General features: G+C 42.4%; 1 protein-coding gene across 3 annotated transcripts in view; it reads left to right on the top strand.

The window, feature by feature from the left end:
- JARID2 (jumonji and AT-rich interaction domain containing 2) overlaps positions 1-23,959 on the top strand; it is a 233,130-nt gene that overhangs the window by 184,770 nt on the left and 24,401 nt on the right. For all 3 annotated transcript variants that reach the window (XM_068160823.1, XM_068160822.1, XM_068160824.1), the window contains exons 6-8: positions 7,418-7,647; positions 16,624-17,641; positions 21,825-22,324. In XM_068160823.1, coding sequence (XP_068016924.1) covers positions 7,418-7,647; positions 16,624-17,641; positions 21,825-22,324 — 1,748 coding nt within the window. The remainder of the gene's footprint in view (positions 1-7,417; positions 7,648-16,623; positions 17,642-21,824; positions 22,325-23,959) is intronic.

Raw genomic sequence — 23,959 nt, 5'->3', positions numbered from 1 at the left:
AGTTAGGGAGTTGTTGGCTCATTGGTCCCATCACAAGAGTAAAAGAGGATAGGTATCAATCTACTTGAAAGGGCTTGTGGACTGGAAAAGGGCCTCAGGAGGGGCTGTGTACACAGATACAGTTGCATAGACAATTTAGAAATTGCATGCAGCAGGTTACTGTTCCTCTAATAATGGTTGACTTAAATTTCTCGAGAAGGATGATTGCAGGATTAGGTATTTCTCGCACTAACACAGCAGTTCATCTGGGCCAGCATGCCTGACACTGTTGTGTTTGTCTTTGGAGGCCTGAGATGGGCAATTAATTTACATTTGGGAAAACAGAGTTAGCTATTTGTTACCAGAGTCTTGTGTCCTTAGCTGGAGCAAACCAGCTCCACCGTGCTAGAAAATCTCCTGGATTAGAAGTAGTTACTGGCCTATAGTGTGTTTCATTAACTTGGTCAGATAAAACCTGCCTCTGCCTGCCTTTTGCCTGAAATGAGTACGGGAGAAAACTGTATTGACGCCTCTTTACTTGCGGCTCAGATTACAGAATAGCTCTGGCATTAATGCACAGTAAGCAGGCATCACTGCAAATACCACACTCTGCTTTAGTGCTGTCTTCCTTACTTACCAGAAATACAGAAGAAATGATTTACTTCTCAGTTTGCAAGGACTAATTTAGCAAATAAATTTCCTTTACACGTGTCGTAACAAAAATGATGCAGAAGACCATAGATCTTTTTTTTTCACCCCTTATTTCAGGATATCATTCAGGGGGATGTTTGTATCTCTTGGGCTTAACTGGCACCTTTTTTATATACAGTATCACAGTATCACTAAGGTTGGAAATGACCTCAAGGATCATTGAGTCCAACCTATCAACACAGACCCCATGCCTAGACCATGGCACCAAGTGCCACGTCCAATCCCCTCTTGAACACCTCCAGGGACGGTGACTCAACCACCTCCCTGGGCAGCACATTCCCAATGACGAATGACTCGCTCAGTGAAGAACTTTCTCCTCACCGCGAGTCTAAACCTCCCCTGGCGCAGCTTGAGACTGTGTCCTCTTGTTCTGGTGCTGGTTGCCTGGGAGAAGAGACCAACCCCTTCCCGGCTACAACCACCTTACTGTTTGGGAATGTTGTGAGAAAATCCCAATTTGTATTTGTAGTTCTTTATGTACTTTTACTTTTAACTGTACTTGCTATTTGTGGGTGGGGACATGAGGCAGCTTCTTAGGCTCGTGAATCTTTTTTAGTGAAATGGAAGAAGAAAAACAATTTTTTGCATCCAGCTAAAATGCAGAATGAGAAAATTTCAGGCAGAGAGCTACAATAGTTAATCGGTAGGCAATTATTTTGATGATTTACAGCCCTTTGTTGAAATACCATGGAACCAGTAATTGTTTCAATAAACATTTTTTTTGCAGAAAAATTGAATGTGCAAAATATGTAACATGAAAATTACCCAGTTTGGGGTAATTTGCATATTAAAATATGCAAATCAGGCACAACACATTTGGGGATTTGTGGCTTTTCAGTAGCTAGATGCATGACCTGTGGAGAAGAATTGGGGAGCTGGAACTTGCTCAAAAAATTTAAATTGTTATCCTGGTGAGAGACTTGTGATAACAGATAGACACTTCTTGTGTGGACTTGATGCTTAGCAAGTGACCCTTTTGATGTTGTTTGTGTCGTAATGGTTAGGTGAGAGTAATGAATTTGTGCTTAGACGAGACACTTGGTATTGGATTTTTGCAAACAGTGGCATGGTGTCTCATACCAATAATGCTCCCCTCACTGGCCCAATACATTCCTCTTCATGTAGGGATTTGAGCTGTGTTATTGATAGTGTCAAAAAGAAATTCAGTGTTACCTGCCACCATTCTCCTATTTGACTTCTCTTGCATGCAGTGGTGGAAATGTTATTGCCGAGCTGTCCGCTGCCAAATTGCATAGCATTGGGTTTGGGCTGGAGAAATGGCAGTAGCACAGGTCGCATACGATGTTGAGGTGTCCTTTTCTCCTGAAGTATGCCTTTGTCCCTGACCCCGAGTAGGCAGATTGTGTTAGGGGGCTCCAGAAGACAGCTTCTATCTCTGGAAATGCTTTTGAACATACCCAGCACTTAAGGAAAACAGTCATCAGTATTAAAATACCCTAGTTTATGGAAGTAGATAATTGCTTTATGGGAGTAGATCATTGTTTTAGTTCCTCAGGGAGGGGAAAAGAATTACTGCCTGGGTCCTTTAAGAGCCACATAAATGTTTTCACAGTGACTTAAAACTGAATTAAAGCCAGAGCAAGAATGTTTTTGTACAGTAACGGATACTTAATGCCAGAAAGTTGATTAATATTACATCTCTTCCCAAACATGATCTATGTAACAACATGAGGTTTGCATTGGAATAGCTGGCTCGGGTTGCTAACATTGGCAAGGCTCCCTCTTTTCCCTCTAAAAGCAAAATTTCTCCCTTATTCTCTTATCTTCCCTCTTTGTTTTGGATAGTTTTATGAATACGCAATAACTTCCTTTACACGGCATGAGCTCTGCAACATGCGGCATATGTGTACATGTTCAGTCCAGGCCTTCATCTTCCAGACACTGGCATAAGCCAAAAAAGGGATCATATATCTGTACTCTGCTGTTCCTGCGACGGACTCCACTGTTGTCGCAAGTATAAAGCATATCTGGTGCAGGAATAAATCTGTAGGAGGGCTTGGAGAGAAAGCTTTGCCCATGGAGTCAGTAGTCAGCTGAACCCAGTCCAGTAATTCTGCTGCTTGTACAGTGAGAGCCTGATTATTGCACTTACTATAAATTGGCTTGGCAATTCATGGCTGGATGTATCCTATTCTGGGCCCCTCAGTTTAGGAAGGATATTGAGACATTGAACATGTCCAGAGAAGGGCAATAAGGCTGGTGAGAGGTCTCAAGCACAAGCCCTGTGAGGAGAGGCTGAGGGGGCTGGGGTTGATTAGCCTGGAGAAGAGGAGGCTTAGGGGAGATCTTATTGCTCTCTACAACTACCCGAAAGGAGGTTGTAGCCAGGTGGGGGTTGGTCTCTTCTCCCAGGCAACCAGCACCAGAACAAGAGGACACAGTCTCCAGCTGAGGCAGGGGAGGTTTAGGCTTGAGGTGAGGAGAAAGTTTCTTCACAGAATGAGTGATTGGCCATTGGAATGTGCTGCCCACAGAGGTGGTGGAGTCACCATCCCTGGAGGTGTTCAAAAGAGGATTGGATGTGGCACTTGAAGCCATGGTTTAGTTAGTCATGAGGTGTTGGGTGATGGGTTGGACTTGGTGATCTCTGAGGTCTTTCCCAACCTTATTGATTCTCTGATTCTATAAAGTATTTTTGTGCAAATTAATTGATAGGAATACTTCAGAAAACTGCTGAAAACACAATAAATGTCTGCCACTCACTACAGTGTCAATTCCTGGAGTAAATGCTTGGTTAATCTGTAGTAATTCTGATACTATGATACTGTGATAATTGAGCATATCTATGCTTGGTCAAAATGTTTTTTTTCAGCCATTGTTATAGCTGTCCCTGGTATACACACAGTTTCCATTGGTTTGCATAGAGATTCTTTATAACCATTTCAAATGAGACACTTCAAAGTCCCTGTATAGGACCCTGGGTGAATATTGGTACCTGGGGTCCCGTTCCCTGGATGCAGAGAGCACTGTGATGCATCCACGTGGATCATGTCTGCCGTACAGTTTTGCTTTGTGGGCATGAAGTATATCAGTGATTTAAAAACCCCTAGTGCTTGCAAATTTTGAATGCACTGGTTCTGTTTCTTAACATTTGATCATCACTGCTAACCAAAAGACCCACAAGCATTTCACTCTGGGACTCTTATTGTTTCAGCTTAATAACAATAATAATTGCTTTGGAGGACGTGGCATTTTGAGAATGAGCAATATGGATAAAGGATAACCATTTATTCCATTTGAAGTGTCTGAACACTAATAATTTACTTGCACTTTTAATTATTTGTTAGTAGTGCTCTTACCTTTAAAAGCTGTTCTGGAAATACAGAGCTGATTAAGGTAGTATAAAATAATCATAACTCAAGACTATAAAAGATTTCTGCTTTAATAATTGCAGTTTCACCACTCATGTGGGTTGGGCTTCTTTTTCTTTCTGTTCTTTAATGAAATTACTGCTTCCAGGATGAAACCTTTATTGGCTTTCCTCTTTCATGAGGAAAAAAATAATTGGGAGCAGAACATTGGATATTGCACATCAGAGTTACCTCTGGGATGGGAGATTGTAGCTGGGACATACCTACATCTGGGCCGAACTGTTCTACTAGCTATTTGGGACAGATTTTAATCCTGTGTTGTACTGAATTTTTTTGTCTAAATAACTTCTATGTTGTCGTTCTGACAGGAGCAAAATCATAGTTAAGTGTATTGGTCCCCTTTAAATGCTTGGCTTGCCACAGTGTTTTGTGCTTAATCAGGTTAACATTTTGGTGCTTGTTCACATAGCAGATTTGTGAATTTTGCAGAAAGTATTAGTGCACAAAGGTTTTCATACCTGTCTAGCTGGATAGAACAGTATTGTAGGTTCTGGAAGAAATGAACACTGATTTTTATAGGAACTGATCCCATCCACAGTTAACTGGAGACAGCTTGACTAGGACAGGCTTGCGTCTCTGTCTCCCTTTTTATCGTGTTTCCAGGCTTTAAGCTTTTAAAGCTTTCCCTGGGAGACTCAACATTTTTTTTCTCTCCCATTTTGCTCTTCTCCCTTTCAAGAATCTTACAAATTAAGACAAAAGATAATTACTCAGAGGGTAAAACTGGCAGGGTTCCCACGACACTTAAAATTAATGAGCTGTTGCATATAAAATATACCTTGTCTCATGTTCACTGGTTTGTGTTTGGGGTTTTTTTTGTTTGTTTGTGAACCATAAAAGTGCACAATTTGGCTTTTTGGCTGTGTTTGCTGTTTTCGTAATTTTCGGTTTATGAAGTGGCAGCCAAATCCAGAAAAACTAATCTCTCTGACTTAACGTTTCCGTACGAGCAGATCAGTACACACAATTTGTTCCCTCTGAAGGAAAGTATCACTTGCAGTGATGAAATACATATTAACAAAGCTGCCATCGGTTGTTTGTGCTGTCTTATTAAAAATAAATGGTTGCGCTTCGTGCGTCTGTAGCACCTTCCATCTGATGTGAGAACTTCTTACAAAGGAGGATAAATGCATTGTTGTGAACTCCCTGAGAGGGGTTGGCAGTTATTATCGGTTCCATCACTGGAAATGAGACACAGAGGTTACACGACTTTCGCTGAGAAATCCTTGGCTGGCTGGGGCAGTGCCAGTTGCTCCTGAGCTCAGGAGTGACAGAGCCATGGGGGAGTCTGTGGTGACTTCTCTGTCGACAGCATTTCTCTCGTTCTTACTCAATTTATGTAAGAGGGAAGGAGGGGAGAAGGAGAAGGAAGAACAATGGCAATTTCTGCTTTTTGCATAGTCTGTATCAACATTATGACTGACTGAATGTGAACAAATCTTATGAGGAGCTGCTTGAGGGAACTGGGATTGTTTAGTCTGGAGAAGAGGAGCCTGAGGGGAGACCTCATTGCTCTCTACAACTGCCAGAAAGGAGGTTGTAGTGAGGTAGGGGTCAGTCTCTTCTTATCTCTAGTATCAGGTGATAGAATGAGTGAAAATGGCCTGAAATTTTGCCAGGGGAGGTTCAGATTGGATATTAGGGAACTTTTCTTTACTAAAGAGCACTCAGCCATTGGGATGGATTGCCCAGGGAGATGGGGTAGTCACCATCTCTGGAGGTGTTCAAGAAATACATGGACATAGCACTTTGGGACATGGTTTAATGGTCATGGTTGTATTAGGTTGACAGTTGGACTCAGTGATCTTAGAGGCCTTTTCCAACTGAAACAATACTATGATTCTGTGATACATGACCTGAATTACAAAGTTGTCAATAGCTTTTTGGAGTTTTTGGTTTCAGAGGAGGGGTGGGAAAATTTCAAGGTAGACATCTTCTCAAAAGCAGCTTAGATGTGCCTCTTCTCTCCAGCAGAGTTGTTGGTTTGTTATTATTACTATTACTATTGTAATAGAGTATTACTACTGTAATACTACAGGACATCTGTAGAGACAGCTAAGGTTCACAATCAGATTAAAAGGTATGTGTTGTAGGTTTATCATGTTCAGTGACAGAAGGCGGCTTTCATTTTACAAGAAAAGAATAACATAATTAATTCAATTAATATTCCCAAACAGATTGTGTGTGTAGTGTGTAATAAATATGATTTTTTTTATATTTATGCTATTAAGTATTCATAAATGTTCTTATTTACATCCTTTCCTAAACTACAGCAAAAAAGGCAGAAGTGACTGGGGAGGTGGTGGAGTCACCATCCCTCGAGGTGTTCAAGAGGAGATTGGACGTGGCACTTGGTGCCATGCTCTAGTCATGGGTCTGTGGTGACAGGTTGGACTCGATGATCCTCGAGGTCTCTTCCAACCTTGGCGATACTGTGATACTGTGAAAACCAAGAGCAGATGAGTAGAGAGGCAGGGGGGCACTTGCATTGTGAGTGTTAGATCACATGCCTCATGGACCTCTGTCAAATGCTTTGCTGAAGAGAGGGCACCACTGATATAAATTCACCTGGGTTTTGTTTAACAACCAAACAGAGAAGTGTGATGTTTTCCTTTCACTTCAGGTTTCCATGTTCCCTGATAACAAAAGAGCAGTAAGTATTCTTAAATTTGGCAGAGGAGTAGGAACGAAACTTGCTGAGATAAATTTGTATGTGCTTGTGTAATATTTATTGTACAAAAAACATGGTGTAGTTTCTGTGCTTTCTTATAGCTTCACTTCAGCGTGTTCCAAAAACGGTTTTAGTGTTTTCCTTTCTTTGTAGAACTACCTTTTTCTGTTTGCAGCTTGTCTGCTATAGGCAAACAGCTGTCAGTTTGGTTCAGCAGTTTGGATATTGATGAAAACAAACCCTACTTCTTCATGGAACATTTCCTTTCTTGTATGTTAATGTAAAGCTAAATCCTTTCTATGTTTAGGTTATGTTTAGAATTCTCTCACTGCGACAGGAAAAAGTTAATCAAAACTGTCATAAGAATCAAACCGATAAGTGTAAATTGAGGTCAATCAAAACAGCAATATACATTATGTGTTTTAATTTGGGTATTGAAGATAATGTGTATTAACAAGCAAAGGAAATACTGTAGTGAATCTGTTTTCAAAAGGAAATACACTAAATACTGCTTCTATTTACGTATTGATTTTACTTTAGATATGAGATGACGCTCACTAAATGTACAGCACTGACAGACAGAATTGGATGAAGAGTTGGGTCTTGTATGTTGGGGATTTTCCCCCTTTTTTTCTCTTAACAGCCTGGTTTTCTCTCTTCTCAGTTTTCAATGGGTCCAGCAAATCATCGAAGGAGAAAGAACCTGCTCAGAAACACAAAAGCAAAGAGGCCACACCAGGGAAAGAGAGGAACAGTGAACATAAGGCTGAAAGCCGAAAAGACCAGGCTGCTGCTAATCACCATCCTACTACAAACACTGGCTCCTCTACGAAAGGGCTCACCGCTAACAACCACCACACTCTTCATAGATCGGCTCAGGACTTAAGGAAACAGGTAATGAATTGTACTCTACTGTGGACACATGGGAGACATAGACTTTTAAGGTTCTAGCTCTATTTTCCACTGCCTGGCATAGAACGAAAGTGGTAATCCTTAAAAGCATGCTCTGGAGACAGCAATGATTTAATTTGCAGTGAAAGAGAGAGAAAGAAAGAGAGAAAAAAGGAAAGTGATGCTTACATGGGAAGTCGGTATGATAAAGTAAGCTTTAGAGTCATCTCTTTATATTATCCAGTGTGTACACATGAAAGAGTGAAGTTCACATTGCTGTTTTTTAAATCTTTCTGACTGGCACTCTTGTTGGCCTCTCTGCTGACAGTGCCAAGCTGGCAGCACTTGGAAAAATGAACTCCTTTTCTGTATGACTGGTTTGCTTGGGTTATCCATCGTATGAGGCTCACTAGTGTTTAGAGAAGCTGACATTATGTTCAGGTGTCTTGTATTTCAAAGCACACAAACCTTGGAGTCTGGGGAAAAATGTTTTGTCTGATGAAGAAGGTGCTCCAGGGTATTGCCACCTTTGCAGTGGAACTACCAGGTGGGGAGAAATTCAGAGTTTAATGTTACCTGGTTGAAAATCAGCAAAACCAGATCAGCAGTAGGTTTGTCTTCACCTGACTTGTATTTAGGTGTGGAAGTTTAGTAGACCAATCTGTTGGTGCTTGTGACTGGCATTTGGGCAGGATGCATCTCCATCTCTTTTTTGATGATTGGATCAAAGGGCTCCTAAAATAGCAACTGTCAAATAAATTTTTACCAAAGACTTTAAAATCCCTGGCCAATGTCTGCCCTTATTCAGTCTGGGGCTGGGTTAGCAAAGTACCTCTGCTAGGGCAATGCAGTACAAAAAAGCTTGGTGCACTTAGGCCTTATATTTTGTTTTGCAGTGGTTAATTCTCAACATGCCAATTAGAGACAGTCTTTATTTGCTGCTGTCTAAAGGTTTTTCTTCTAAGTAGGCTGGCCTGGACTTCAGTGGAGCTGAAATTGCCATTGTGTAGGGCTGTCAGTGCCTTAAATGGCACCTCTCAGTCACAGGCTTGGAAATTAAAAATGACGAAAAGAAAAATAGTGTTGCTATTACTGGGAAAATCTTTCATGCCTTGTGCTTCAGTGGTGTTTAGCTTCTCCTGAAATGCCTCCACTGGATTTGTATTACCTTCTAAATCAAATTGAGGTCCTGAAGGCTATCTGCAGTATATTTCTCTGTACGTGTGCAAGACTTCCATTCTTTATTCCCCCGTGGAAATTTTTGCTTATGTAGTCATCAGTTTGAATGCCTGCTGCCTTCTGCATCCTTTCAGCTGTTTCTGTGACTACCAGCATCCTATGGTCCTTGCTGCTGCTGCCCTGAGCTCTTTGTGTTGAAAAGGCTGCCAAAAACATGGGGATGAACATCATAATTATTTTAACTCACGGGGGCACGTGTGCAGTGCTTTAAAGTAGTATTGTCAAAAGTGTTAACAGTTAAAATTCTTGTGAACAAGTCAACTGTTGTCACTTGTGGAAGTAGTTCTGAGAAGGGAACAGACCACTGTAGAAGAATTTCGACCACAATCCAAGGGGGTTTTGTTTTGTAGAGTATTAGATACTTTCAATTGTGCTGCATAGAATGAAGAGACATTCTAAAGTAGTGCAGTACAACCAACAATTACACCACACAGACACCTTGCAGAGTGTGTGGTCCTCAAGCTTCAGAGAATAAGGAGGCTGTAAGTTGAAAGGAGGATTTAATAATTAAAAAAAGAAAAAAGAAGAAAAAAGTTCCTGATTTTAATTTTCTTCTGCAGCCCACAGTAACATAAGCACTTTCTTACCAATTTTAATGAAAATGTGGCTGTGACTAATTAAAGGTGGATTACGCCTGACATAAAGACTTAGCTCTGCTCAAAATCTTAGACGTACCAGTTGGGAGACATTGATAAATTTCCTGCCCCTGTCTTGAGTTTTTGTTGACTTTTTCTGTATTTCCCAAAAGGAGATCTGTTTTCCCAGCATGCCAGCCACATGTTCCTTCTCCTTCCAGTATGTTTTTGCTCCTTTTTCACGTACATTTACATGGTTTATTCGTGTGTGTGGTTTTGTTCCTTTCAGTTTCACGGAAAATAAAAACAGAACACTAGAAATTACTTGAGATTTTCTTTTTTTCCCCTCTCTTCCTTGCTTTCTTTCCTTTTCTTGTGTACCCTTGCACTTGTCGCTTGTTCCCTTTCTCTCTTTGTTCCTCTCTATCTTTCCAAATCCCCTACTTCAAAGGGGGTTGTGGGCAAAGGAAATGTAGTTCAATGGGGCCCTCTCTTGGCCTGATGTGGTAATTTAGCTCTGCACAACTCTGACCAACATTGAAGGATTTTTATGAATGAATTCGAGATCATTTCCATAACTTGAATTTGCTGGGGACCAAAACTATTGTTGCTATTGCTAATGTTGTGGTTATTGTTGCGGTTGTTATCTGACAGCTCTTTGCTGGCTTTTTTGGTGTGTTTTTGTGTGTCTGGAGGCTGGATCCTAGGTGCTTTGCAGAGGTGTGCACATAGATCAGTTCAAACCTAATAAACAAAAGTACTGGCCCCATTTGCTTTTTGAAAGGCAATAAAACTTAAAATCTGTCATGCTCTCTTTTACTGCAAGGCAGATGTGCAGTAAAGTGAAGAAAAGAGTGGTCTGAAGATGAATAATGTCAGCAAAACTGAGAAGATAGCTGAAAAGCAAAGATAAGATTATATGTATCACTAGTTTCACCTTGAGCTTCACGACTGAGTCATGTAAGGCTAATGTCAATCACTTTGTTACTGGAAAACGACCCTCCTAGTGGATGAGGGAAAGTCTGTGAATGTTGTTCACCTAGACTTTAGTAAAGCCTTTGACACCATTCTACACAGCACCCTCCTGTGGAAACTGGCTGCTCACGACTTGAATAGGTGTACTTTTTGCTTGATAAAAGGCTGAGTTGATGGCTGAGCCCAAAGAATTGTGGTAAATGGAGTTAAATCCAGTTGGCACTCAAGTACAAGTGGTGTACTCCAGGGCTCAGTACTGGTGCCAGTTCTGTTTAATATTAAGAATCTGGACAAGGAGATCAAGTGTTCCCTGAGTAACTTTGTAGAAGACACCAAACTGGGCAGGAGAGTTGATCCACTGGAGGTTAGGAAAGCTATGCAGAGAGACCTGGACAGGCCAAGTGCTTGGATCACAACAACCCCTGCAACACTACAGGCTTGGGGGAAGAGTGGCTGGCAAGCTGCCTAGTGAGAAAGGCCCTAGGCGTGTTGGTTGACAGCCAGCTGATTCTGAGCCAGCAGCATACCCAGGTGACCAAGAAAGCCAACTGTGTCCTGGCTTGCATCAGAAATAGTGTGGCAGCAGGACTAGGGAAGTGACTGTTCCACTTTGCTCAGCACTGGTGAGACTGCACCTCAAACACTCTGTTCAGTTTTGGGCTCCTCACTACAAGAAGGAAATTGAGGTGCTGAAGCATGTCTAGAGAAGGGTGAAAAAGCTGACGAAGGGTCTGGAGAACAAGTCTTGTGAGAAGTGGCTGAGGGAACTGGTGTTTAGGCTGGAGAAAAGGAAGCTCAGGGAAAACGTTGCAGCCACCTGAAAGGAGGTTGTAGTGAGGTAAGGGTTGATTTGTTCTCCCAAGGAGTAAGTGATGAGGACAAGAGCAAAAGGCCTCAAGTTGTGCCAGGGAAAGTTTAGGTTGGATATTGAGAAAAATTTATTCCCTTAAAGGAGAAGGTTGTCAAGCCCTGGAACAGGTTGTCCAGGGAAGTGGTGGAGTCGCCATCCCTGAAGGTGTTCAAAAAACTTGCGGATGTGGTGCTTAGGGACATGGTTTAGTGGTGTCCTGGCAGTGCTGCCTTAATGGTTTAACTCTATGATCTTAAAGGTCTTTTCCAACCTAAACTATTCTATGATTCTATTATCCTATTTGAATTAAATTGACTTCTTTCTTATGCGCTCAGTGTAAGCACTGCCTCGTGATGGAGCTGTGGCATAGACCCCAGTTTGGTGAACCTGCGCACCTGGCCATATGGCCAATTTTTTAGGCTGACTCTGTGAGTGTATGTTTGGTTTGGGGGAAGACCCAACAGTAGAAAGGTAAGAAAATGCCTACCACAATTTCTTGTTTCTTTTGGTTCCAATCATCTGGTGGGTCCTCAGAGGCAAGTACAAACCAGGAATGTGTAGGTGATGGGTGACCAGCCAGAATTTCACATTTCTCAATGTGAAATCCTGAATCCACCTGTTGCTTTGATGGTGGGCTATGACCACTTTGCTTGTTCCTCTTGTTTCCAGCTGGAAGACATTTGTTGCAGCCTATTCCTATGGAAGAGTGGTCTGTTCTGGTCTACATAGTACTTCTGTATCCTAAACATTATGCTGTCCTGTCTGAAAACACTCAAGATACTTATGGGCATTTGGGGAGGGAAGAGGGAGAAGCATTTGAAAACCATTGCATTGTGTCTGCTTTAGAGAGGTGATGGTCCTGAGGAAGTTGTCAGCAGTATTTCTTTCTTGTGGGGTGTCCTTATTTGGCAACCAGGGGAGGAAGAAAATAAAGTAAACTCCTTATGGTATTCTTAAAGTCAAGTGTTCTCTACTTCAGAATCTGTTGATCATTGGAATAACTTCAGCAAGTTTGCAAAACAAACAAACAAACTCAAAAATAGTGTGCTTGTAGTCTAGAAGTGGAGGTTAGATAGCCAAAGCTTATGTACCTGTTCAGTTCAAGATTTGGCCCTGAGAGATCAAAGCTTTTGTTGTGTGGAGGTATTCTAACAACTCTAACCAGTTGTGATAAGTTGCTGTTTTCTTAATGAATTTAGTTTCCCAGAGTTTCTTATCTTGGCAGTTTTAATTCTAGCCTAAAGCTGATAGTGCTGAGGTCACATTTTCCTTTGAGGAGGAGGAACTGTGAGGATCTTGCCTTTCTCTATGAGTGCTTTCTCCATGGCTGTTTTGTTCTCAGGCCCTGTGCCACCACCCTTTGCTGAAGGAGTGCCCCAAATGGCCCTTCAGACTTCTGGTTACAGCTTTTCTGTAAAAAATCACAGGAAGGTTGGAGTGATGAGGTGCCTCCATACAGCCTGACTGCTCCTTCTGAGGTGTTGCCTTGACTGTACCAGACAGTGCAGAAGTTACAGCTATGGCTTCCTTGAAAACCTCCTGTAGAGGAGACTCCAGACTATTCACTGACAGCTTCTTCCAGCTACTTCCTTTTCTACTAATGAGCAAGATTTTCTAGTGCCTCAGATCACTGTTGCAGACAATGACAAGGGGTTTTTTTTGTTTTCTCAGTGAATACAGAATGAGGAATTACTGGATTTTTCTTCAGAGAAGCTCCTTATGTATCAAAAGATCATTACAGAATTGTCCCACAGTTATTTCTTCCAGACTGAGTAAATAACTTGCTTGGCTTTTCACTCAAGATCATGTTTTCCAAATACTTGAGCACTTTGCACTCTTCTAGATGTGTTTCACTGTCTAAATTTCTCTGACAGTGTAGGCCTGGTGCTGGATCCAGCCCTGCTTGGAAAGCCTGTGCTCTTGTCCCTTGCTTTTGACATTCTTCATCATGGGTCTCCGAAAGTGATTTGAGTGCTTTGTACTTGTGTCACATTTTGCATTTCACTGTGGTCCCCAAGTATTTTCCCTCCCCTGTGTGTATTTGTTTTGTCCTTCATAAGAACAGCACTTCCCCTTACTGTGGAATTGTTCTGAAATAAGTTCTTCAGGATGACCTTAATTTCATCCTGGTCTCCAGAGTGGTAATAGCCCCTTCCAGGTGTGTGTCACTGGCAAATTTTATGATAATCCAAGTTACTGATGGAAGTACTCGGTACAATTGAGGCCAAGACAAGTCCCTGCAGAAAGTCACCTGACATATGCCCTCCCAAGATGGCAGTGAACGATGACAATGGTAACTTCTCTTGAGGATGACTTTATTACTCGGTGCAGGCACTTTAGAGTAATTATGTCTTGGACATGTCTCAGGAGCTTGTTTGATGCATCATCAATAGGACAATGAGTGGAGCCCTACTGAAGTGTAGGTCCTCCTTTACCTGCTCAGCCAGGCAGTTGTCAGGAGATGATTAAATCAGTTTGTTGTGCAGTTTTGGCAAAACTGTGGCTGGGGTTTTTTATTTGGTTTTAAATTGTGTTTGGTTCTGTTTTGTTTTGAAATTCTTATTATCATTTATGTGCTTACAAATAATCTGATGATTTGTTGCAGAATGATTTTAGGAGTTAAAGCAGACTCTGTCCCCCCTGAGTTTATTTCCAGGAGCCATGCCCTAAGTCACCTAGGTCCTCTTAACCTAATGGGGTTGTCTTCTGAGCTCTTGCACTGAAATTGGTTAAGCTATATATCCAGCAAGTATTTAGTCAGTGGTAGTTTTGGTGAAGGCTAATGCAGAAGAAGCACAAACACTTTAGCCAAACGGTTGCATTTGTTTTTCTTCTTTGTGTGGTGGTTGATTCCGACTGTTCTTTGTTGGGTTTGTATTTGTAAGGTATTTATATTTTTTTCCCTTTAAATTTTCATTTTATGTTCCTTGCTAACTGAAGTTTTTTTTAGCTCCTTAGGCTTTCTGATCAAGTAGAGTAGAATAGAATAGAGTAGAATAGAATAGACCAGGTTGGAAGAGACCTTTGAGATCATTGTGTCCAACCTGTCATCCAACACTATCTAACCAACTAAACCATGGCACCAAGCACCCCATCCAGTCTCTTCTTAAACACCTCCAGTGATGGTGACTTCACCACCTCCCTGGGCAGCACATTCCAATGGCCAATCACTCTCTCTATGAAGAGTGTCTTCCTAACATCCAGCCTAAACCTCCCCTGGCACAGCTTGAGACTATGTGATTTTATCCATATGTGCTTTTGCTGCTCATACGTAGTTGCCCTTAGTCACATAATTGGTTTTCCACATTATACCAGGAATCTTTTCCAGTTTTCCAGTCATTGGAGAACTTTGTGAACAGGCATAATAGCCCGTGCCTTGTACCTTTCCCGTGAGTGAGAGTTGCTTTGGCTTGGATTTCTTACAGGTATTTTTTGGGGGGTGGGATTTTTGGGTTTTGGGCTTTTGTTGGGGTTTTTTGTTTGTTTGTTTACAGTCTGTTTTCCTTTTGCTATTGTTGTCACATCTTAGAATTGAAAACTTATTTCATGATCACTGTCACCCAGGTTACCTCACCCTTCCAGTTCTCAATTCTTCTCTATCAGTTGAGATGAAATCTGTAATTGATGTTCCTGGCTATTTATAAAGCCAGAGATGTTCAGTGCTTTTTCTGACCGCTGCAGGCAAGAGGCAGTGTGTCAGTAGCTCGCTACCTGGGTCTGCTCTTTGGCATGAAAAGTGCTGTAAAAGTCAAACCCAGCACTCCGTTTCACATGCAAAGTTACTGCCTAAATTTCAAGAAACATGGGCAAATGCATTTCTCATACATCTTTGGAAAGCTCAAGGTCCTCAGTTAACTGGGTTTTCCTGAAGTGTTTCTCCTTGGAGGGGCAAGAATATGGATGGGTTTTAAAAAAAATTATACTACTTCTGCTCCAAATTCATCTCCACAGGGGAGAAAATGCACACAGTAAACGTATGTACCTGTGTGTATGTGTAGAATCCACGGGTTCCAGGCCTATTCCACAGGTAGCTTAATGCAAGACCATAGCATGATGTTATCAGTCTCTATTTGATCTCTATTTTATAACATTTTATTCCTCCTTTATAAGTGACTACAATTCTTGCATTTATTTGGGAGAAGCTGCTGTGCTCACAGGGTTTTGCAATCCCACAAGGAAGTGTTACAGCTTTGCAGGAATGGCGTTACTCCCCTAAGCACTGATGAGGGCTGACTGGGCTGCATGCTGTCACTTTGAGCACTTTTATCAATATTCCTGGGGTTTGGGGGTGTTTTTCTGCACTCACTGTAGTTTAAGAAGATGACAAGACAATGTTTAAACTTGTTTAAATGCTGAAAATTGTTTGAGATTTAATTTTCTTAGTAGTGTGACTTAGCTTTGGCAGTGCTGATCCATCACGATTCCCTTTGAAGCTGAAGGCTGCATTTGGTGATGAACAAATCTTACAGTTAAAATATAAATTTTAGTTTCATAGCTGGGTTTAAACATCTAACAGTGGAGTCCAGCAATTCTAAGTTGCAGTGACACATCAGTAAGTGATGAGTATGATGTAATAAAATGTGTCAGCAAAACTGCCCAGATATCAAACTTGAAATACGTTGAGCTGCTGTATGCATTTTTATTTCAAACTAATTACTTCAGCAACAAAGATGCCTCCCAAGATTTAATACATGTAACAGACTGGATCCTCCATGGCCATCCTGATCTGTTGGGTGCATAATGTGTTCAGTATTTCTTTTTAAATGTATGTATGTATAGACAGGAGGTTGGTTTGAATCTCAGTGTGTGTGGGGTTTCTGCAAAATGTGCCCATTCCAGTTAGTTTGCTAGTAGACTGTCTAGTTTGTCTGCTAAGGAACAATAAACTGTATGTGAACTTAAGAGTCTTGAGTTGGGTGGGGAGAGTGTTTGAGGACCAGAAAAGGAGATAATGAAGGTGGTTGTTTTTGCCATACTGTAACAAATTTCTTGGTAGATAAAGAAAGGGGGTGTAAGGTAAGCAAGAGACCTCACTCACCCTTCTGAGTGCTAGTGGTTTTGTACCCTCTGAAAGCAAGATTTGCTTTCTGGAGGGGTTTTGATTAATTTTTCTAAACAAGTATTTCTGTTGTATTTGTTTATTACAAATACCCAGTGCCTCCCCTAACCTGGGTGAAAACCATTATATGAAGATTGTAGGAAGGGTTCAGGAGTCAGGACTGCAGAATACAGTCATCCAGCAATTGGGATGCCGTGGTAGCAGTGGTAGCATTATTAATTTGCTTTTCTGTTTTCTGTTTCCTTCCTTCTGCTCCCCCTGCAACACTCCTGGCACTGCAGGTTTCTAAAGTCAACGGGATCACTCGAATGTCATCTCCGAGTGCAAATGTAGCCAGTGCCAAAAAGATGAGAGAAGTCAGACCTTCACCGTCCAAAACTGTGAAGTACACTGCAACAGTGACAAAGGGAACTGTCACATACACCAAAGCCAAGAAAGAACTGGTCAAGGAAACCAAACTAAATCACCACAAACCCAGTTCACCTGTCAACCACACAATCTCAGGGAAACTAGAAAGTAGCAATGCAAAAACCCGCAAACAGGTGCTATCCCTTGGAGCATCCAAGTCTAACAATACCGCTGTTAATGGTGTAAAAGTCAATGGCAAGTTGAACCAAAAGACATGCACTAAGGAGGTGGGGAGACAGTTAAGGGAGGGGCTGCGCAATTCAAAGAGGAGGCTGGAAGAGACGAACCACATAGACAAGATACAGTCGCCCACCAAGCGAATGAAAGGGGCTGTCGGCTTGACAGAAGCTGCCAGCAAAAAGGCAGCCATAGAAAAGCCTTTGCTGAATGGACATCTTAAAAAGGAAGCGACAGAGAAGAGTTTGGAAAGGAATAGGCCAAAAAGAGCCACTGCTGGAAAGAGTACGCCAGGGAAACAAGCACATGGCAAAATTGAAAATGCCTCCTGTGAAAATCGTTCTACCTCTCAAGCGGAGTCCTTGCACAAGCCACAAGACTCAATGGGAAAGCACGAAAAGGGCAGTAGTAAGTCTGGGTGGGGGATGCTGGGGGAGATTCCCATCCTTAGGCCCTCCACCAAGGAATTTCATGACCCACTGATATACATTGAGTCAGTTCGAGCTCAGGTAGAGAAGTATGGGATGTGCAGGGTGATTCCTCCTCCAGACTGGAGACCTGAGTGCAAGCTAAATGATGAAATGCGGTTTGTGACCCAGATTCAGCACATACACAAGCTAGGCAGGCGCTGGGGACCCAACGTGCAGCGGCTGGCCTGTATCAAGAAGCACCTCAAATCTCAGGGCATTACCATGGATGAACTCCCACTCATAGGTAAGGGCTGTGCTTTCATTGGCTTATTGCCAATGTATAGTGTATACAACTGTGTGCTCTGTTTGCCTTTATGCTTAATCAAAACCCTGTTCAATTAACACTGGAGAGCTCTGAATCATCTTTATCCCATGGTCAGGAACGGTGCAGGTAGGTTGCTGGAGAGCTTTCCAGAGAGACTTTATATTGTCACTTTCCTCTTACCAGATCTTTATTTCACCCAGGGAAAAAAATGTTATGTGGGGGTCTCAGTCTCCAGATTTCAGGATCTTCTCCTTGCCCTTCTGTTTATTTTTTGTAGGTAGTACAACTATGGATATTGATAGCCTTGGTTTAAATGTCACCTCAGAGTATTTTTTTGACCTTTCCAAAGATGTTTTCCAAACAGGTTTCAGTGCTGCCAAGCTTTAATACAAATAATTCCCCCCCCCCTCCTTCCTTGAAAAGCATTTAACCATGGGGGAAAGAAAATATCGCAGAACTGACTTCTATTTGGGTACTCAAACACTTAAAATCACAAATTTGCAGTGACCTGCTGACATTTAACAACCATTAAGTGTCAAGAATAGGCAGTAAAATGTGGTTGATTGCAAAATGGAGGTTTCATTATTTCTCTCAGCAGGTGTCTGCCAGGGCTAATGCCTGAGCGAGAATCACTTATTTAACAGAATCCTTGGTTTATGGTCTGCTGTCAAATATGACATGTGACAAAAATGTGACAATAGTTTGTAAAAACATGACAACACCAGCATACAAATGAACTATTGAATGAGCCACCTCCATCTCTGCTGCCTTTGCAGCAATGACATGGTAACAGACTTGTGGGTTTCATTTTTGTTAGCCCTTCCCTTTGTTTTTGAAGTGCTCTGAGTCAGAGCTGGCAGGACCTCATGTTGCAACTTGAGGCTGGAGTTTTGCCTTTGAGGCATTATCCCATCAGAGGCAGCTATCAACGCTAACTGGATTAAAGGACACACTTTTCTGCTTAAACCGTTCCCCCTTGTTTTCAAACTTTTATATCGCATATGGAAAGTAAGTGAGAAAGCATAAAAGCACAAAAGGAGATTGCAGAGTTTATGGTGAATCAACTCAGGGCTCTACAGAGAAATGGCAGAGTTTAAGGAGGATGAACAAGGGTTAGCTCTGTTGCAGCAGCCGTGCACAAGTGTTCAAGGAAGTCTGAAAATTAAAATCACTCAAGCAGCAATAAGTGAACATTTAGTGTGCCTAATGTATGCAATGGTTAGGTGTTAATAGAGAAGAATAATGAATTAAATTTACATTGGCAAGAGAAGGGAGAAAATGTGCAAGACATCTCGATTAATGCTCCCGGAACAATGTTAACTTTTTAATGAAATACCTTAACTCGGCAGTAAGATGGCATTGCTATTAATTATTTATATTGTTTAAGCACCTAGGAGCCTAATTAATAGGCAAGGATTCTGTTCTGCTGGGTGCCATATAACCAGAGCAAACAGTGGCCTCTTACAAGATTTGCATCCTATGTATCCTTTATGCAGTTAATGTCCTACCTATCTTGTGTTTAAAATTAAAAGCAAAATGAGGGAAAGAAGCTGGAAGTCATTAGTGTACAGAGATGAGAAACCCATTGGTTCCAGCAGGAAAGATACAGAATAATCTGGGGTGATAAATCCACACTTACTTAAGCAGACATCCATACACATCACTCCTTTCAGGGCCAAATCACGTTTCCATTGACATAAGTGGGAGTTTTGCCAGTGACTTGCATAGTGCCAGTGTTTGGTATTAAATGTATACTTGCAGATTTAAGATTTGGTGTATTGTAAATGATCTTGCTCACTAGGCAATTAAAAAATGCTCCTAACAGTGAAATTAAGACCAATGGAAAAAAAAAGTAAAACTAGATGCTATTTCTGCATTTTATGTGCCAGGTCTTCTGTTCGAGCCATTTTGCTGTAGGTGCTTAAATGGGGTTGAAACTTCTTCCCCCCTCCCCCCCCCCCCCCCCTTCAGCCTGTCAAGGAAAGTTTAAGCAACACACTTAGGTCAATCCTGGAAAACATCAGCCTGAGATATAAATGCTTCTAAAAGTTATGAGTGTGTTAAACAGAATTATAATTGAGACCATTGTGTAAAGCTTAGCTGTAGCTGGCCCTACGGAGGATCTGCTAGATCTGAGAGGCTCTGGTTGAATGGTGTGCTACTCAAGCTCTAATATTGTGAGTGATTATGAGCAATCATTCCATGATGGGGGAGAAAAATTCTATTTCTTGAATAGCTCATAAACAGTGTTGGAACTGGGACCTCAAGCTGGGTGTGTGCTATTTGTCCCACTGGAGAACACGTATAATGTTAAACCTGAAACACACTTCTTTCCAAGGTAGGAGTGTGTTAGTCATGTTAGTCAACTTCATGTAGGTTGCTGAATCTATTCAGCTGGAAAAGATATCTTGAATTATGCCTACAGCTTATTTTTGAACTGTGCATATAAAACACTGCACCAAAAAAGTAACAGCCTGTACAGCCTGTAGTAGAGGCCAGCTTGAAAGTTATTTAATGGGGAGATTAAAGAGGAGAGAAAGAAAACCTTTCAAACTTGGGTTTTGTTCCAATAGTGTTTAATGTTCCTCAAGCTTCAATACTTAGCCACTCTGACCTCCTCCCCTCCAAATGGCTAAATTGGATAAATCTGCTACACCACGGGCCTGCCTCCACCCTTGTGGTATGGTCCTCAAAGCCTTGCCCTTGCTTTTGGCTGCAACCAAAAACTTTTCCTCTTTTCACACCTTTGTCCAGCATTAGCGAGCAGACTCTGGTGCTGCTTTGTCACCATTACAGCTGTTGTCATCCCAAAATACTGCCTGCACGTTTGCACTGCTGAGTCTCCCTCCTCACTGGATTGGCTTAAGTAGTGGAAGAGGGAAAAGCAGAGGGAAGAAGGAAAATTTGGATCAGATGTGAAGCATCTGAGGTGCAGCATAGGGTAGCTTGAAGAAAGTAATACTGCTTGCACTAGCAGGCGAGATGATGTGACTGGTCTTTAAGGTGCTGTGCCTCTGACAGTAAATATTTAGCATAACACTGCTTTTGTGCTTCTCTGTTGTGTAATAACATCTCCAAGTGCTCTGAGACAGCTATGACATAATGATTTTTTACTTTTCTCAAAGAGAAGAGGGGAGGAGAGACAATGTGGCGGCAGCGGTGTTGGCACAAGTTTTGTATTAATTGTCCTTTCTCCTTTAGCAGTGCCCTCTTGAATTGTAGGTGGTCTCCACTCTGTTTCTTCACTCTTTCTCCTGATGATTTATTTCTGTGCTTTGAGAGTATGATGTTTCTTTTATTGTTCCTCATCCATTTGGCTGCTTGTTATGCTGCAGTTTGTATAATCCTCCTTTTTTAGTTTGTTCTTTTGACTGGAGTGTGAAATGTGCTACTCAGCTTAAAACAGACCAAAACATAGTGGGTATAAAGTATGGATAGCCTCAAACTGGAAGAATAATGTGTCTGGAATGTCTTTCATGCAGTTGCAGGCACAAACCCCAAACAACTCCCAGCCTCCCTTGGGTGTTTTTAAGTTGTTTTGTCTTTTTTTTTCAATCTACCTGTGCAATGAATGATGTTACTATGTCACTGTGCTGCTTTGAAATACTGTTTTCAAAGTGTTGTGTAGACATTAGGTAATGGATGTTTCACCTCCAGGAAGGATAGGCACTTGTCAAAATGGGTGCTGGCAATCAAAAAGACATTTGTTTTGCTCCTTCCTGCTATAAACCAGATGTGGGATTGGTGGGAGGTGAGGGGAAGGTGGGGGCTTTTAAAGGGCTACATAGGTCTCAATTGCCTGGTCACTGCACAGTGACCAAGGGAAAGGCATGTGTCAGGAGATAGCTGGGGATAAACTGAGAAGAATGAAACTCTCTGAAAAGCAAATTTAACCACAGGGAAATCTATTGCAAATGGCCAATTATGCTCTGCCGAATTAATTCACTTAGCAAAACAGTGGCACATGCCTGTCTTTAGCAGAAACCCTGTGAGACAGGGACAGTCCTCCTCTGGTGCCCAGGTGACTGGAGCTGTACAGGTGACACATCCTATAGGTGCCCAGCTTAGAAGCACACTTGACACAAGCACCCCTACAACTTTCCTAACATGCTCCTGTGTTTCGCTTTCCCTTCCTCTGCTGCCTGGCACACATGGACCCCAGGAGGCTGTGAGCTCGACCTGGCCTGCTTCGTCCAGCTGATCAACGAGATGGGGGGGATGCAGCAAGTGACTGACCTCAAGAAATGGAACAAGCTGGCAGACATGCTGCGCATCCCCAAAACTGCACAGGACAGGCTGGCCAAGCTGCAAGAAGCCTACTGCCAGTACTTGCTCTCCTATGACTCCCTCTCCCCTGAGGAGCACAAGAAACTGGAGAAGGAGGTCTTGCTGGAAAAGGAAATTTTGGAGAAGAGGAAAGGACCTTTGGAGGGACATTCGGAGAATGCCTACAAGTTCCATTCCTTGCCCCGTTTTGAGCCCAAAAACGGACTCATCAACGGCGTGGTTCACAAAAACGGCTTCCGCAACAAGTTAAAAGAGGTTGACGTCCCACTGAAGACGGGCAGGCGGCGGCTCTTCGCTCAGGAAAAGGAGACCACGAAGGAGGACGAGGACGAGGAGGAGGGAGTTCTTAGTGACTTACACAAGTGTATATACAAGGTAATGAGGTGGGCTGTGCCGATTTTGTTTTGCAGAACTGATGATGCTGTCATCTGGGTGGCGTCCGGGTGCAAATCCAGCTGGCTGTGGGGAGCCCCTGGGCTGCAGTGCTACCCCAAGGCAGCAACACAGCCAGCAGCTGCCACAGCCAGGTGATGTGGTGGCTTTATCCTGATGTGCCTTGCTCTCATGCCGTGTCTGGGAAAGCTGGAAGGTGCCGTTGTAATGAAATGCACTGGGCTCTGCCTCCCTTCATCTCCTATGAGAGGTTCCCTGAATAGCTATGCCCAATTGTTCCTTGTATTTTCATTGTCTTGTGACATTTAAAGTAATGCTCTGCTTTGTCATTCCTGCTTCATGCAATTCTCTTGTTGAGTGAAGTAGTGCTCCACATAAAAACTCACATAACTAGAAATACTACTACGGTTAAAGGGCAAACTGAAGTGCAGACTGTTTTCATTGATGGTGCCAGATTCTGCAAAGCACCAGCACTCACACAGAGGCTTAGTCCTCTATCAAGTACGTCTATTTCCGAAGGAATGCTGACTCCTTCGCTGTATTTTATTTGGCAGTCTCCAGCTCTGGAGCCAGACTTGGCACCGCAGCTTGCAGTGCAGCTTTGGGTTGGGTTGAATTGCATAGCTGTGCTCTGAGAGAAATTGCGCACTGAGTGTCTGTGCCCGGTAAAGGAGTACGCTGTTCTTCCTCTTCCAGTATCTCTTCCATCACCAGGAAAGGAAGCCAGATAGCCCAGAGTGGCTCATTGTTAAGCTGTTTAGGGACTGCATGAGCTCCTGACTTGAGCCTTTAAAAGCTTGCTTCAGGTTTCTTTTGTAGCCTCTTATGATTTGTCAGCCCAAAAATTCTTTTACTCGAGGTCTCCGGCCTCAATTCCATCTTTGAAAAGCAATCTCTTTGCTATGCTTCTGTCGGAGGGAAGCTTATCTAATGCCAGCAGCTTTTGTGAATAGCAAAGAGGCATTTTTGTGCTTAATATCCTGTGCTTAATGATGTTAAATGAAAAATCTGATACCACTTACCCTGACTGCTGTGTGACCAACCTCAAACGTAGTGAGGAAATGCCTCCATCTTCTTTTCTAGTGCAAGTCGCAAGTTTAGAAGTTAAAAAGTAACTCAAAAAGCAAGATCAGGATTTATGAGCAGTATGATAATCAGACTTTGAAAATAAAAAGCAGGCAAGCAAAGTACAGCCATTATAACCAGCCTGGACCTGCTGAGCCCCAGGCTTTACCCCAAAGGCTGATTGCCCCCAAATTGCTGCTGCTTCCCAAAGAGCACCAGCAGCACTGACAGTGTCAGACCCTGTGTGAGTCCAGAACACTTGGTACAAATACTTCTGTTCTGGGCATAGACGCTGTTAGAGGTGAGCATTGCTGAGTCTGCAGGTCAGTGCTCCTCCCACACACCAAAGTAGCTGCAGCACACAGAAGCCATTCAGGCAATGCCTTGAGTTGTATGCTGTGGTACCAGCAACTTCTTAGGCACTGGGCCTTCCCATTGAATCCCATCCCATGCTTCCCTGTGGTGCAGACAAAGGACTGCAGTCACAGGTGATGGACCATGGTGGGTTTCTGGAGAGATCTTGTTGTAAAGTGTCCTGGAGGACACCTGGTC

Source organism: Melanerpes formicivorus, unplaced genomic scaffold, assembly GCF_026170545.1.
Source record: "Melanerpes formicivorus ecotype bairdi unplaced genomic scaffold, bMelFor1.0.p_v2 SCAF_53, whole genome shotgun sequence".
In the NCBI taxonomy this organism is placed as follows: domain Eukaryota; kingdom Metazoa; phylum Chordata; class Aves; order Piciformes; family Picidae; genus Melanerpes; species Melanerpes formicivorus.
The sequence above is the reverse complement of the archived record's forward strand: the minus strand, read 5'-3'. Positions and strand labels throughout refer to the sequence as shown.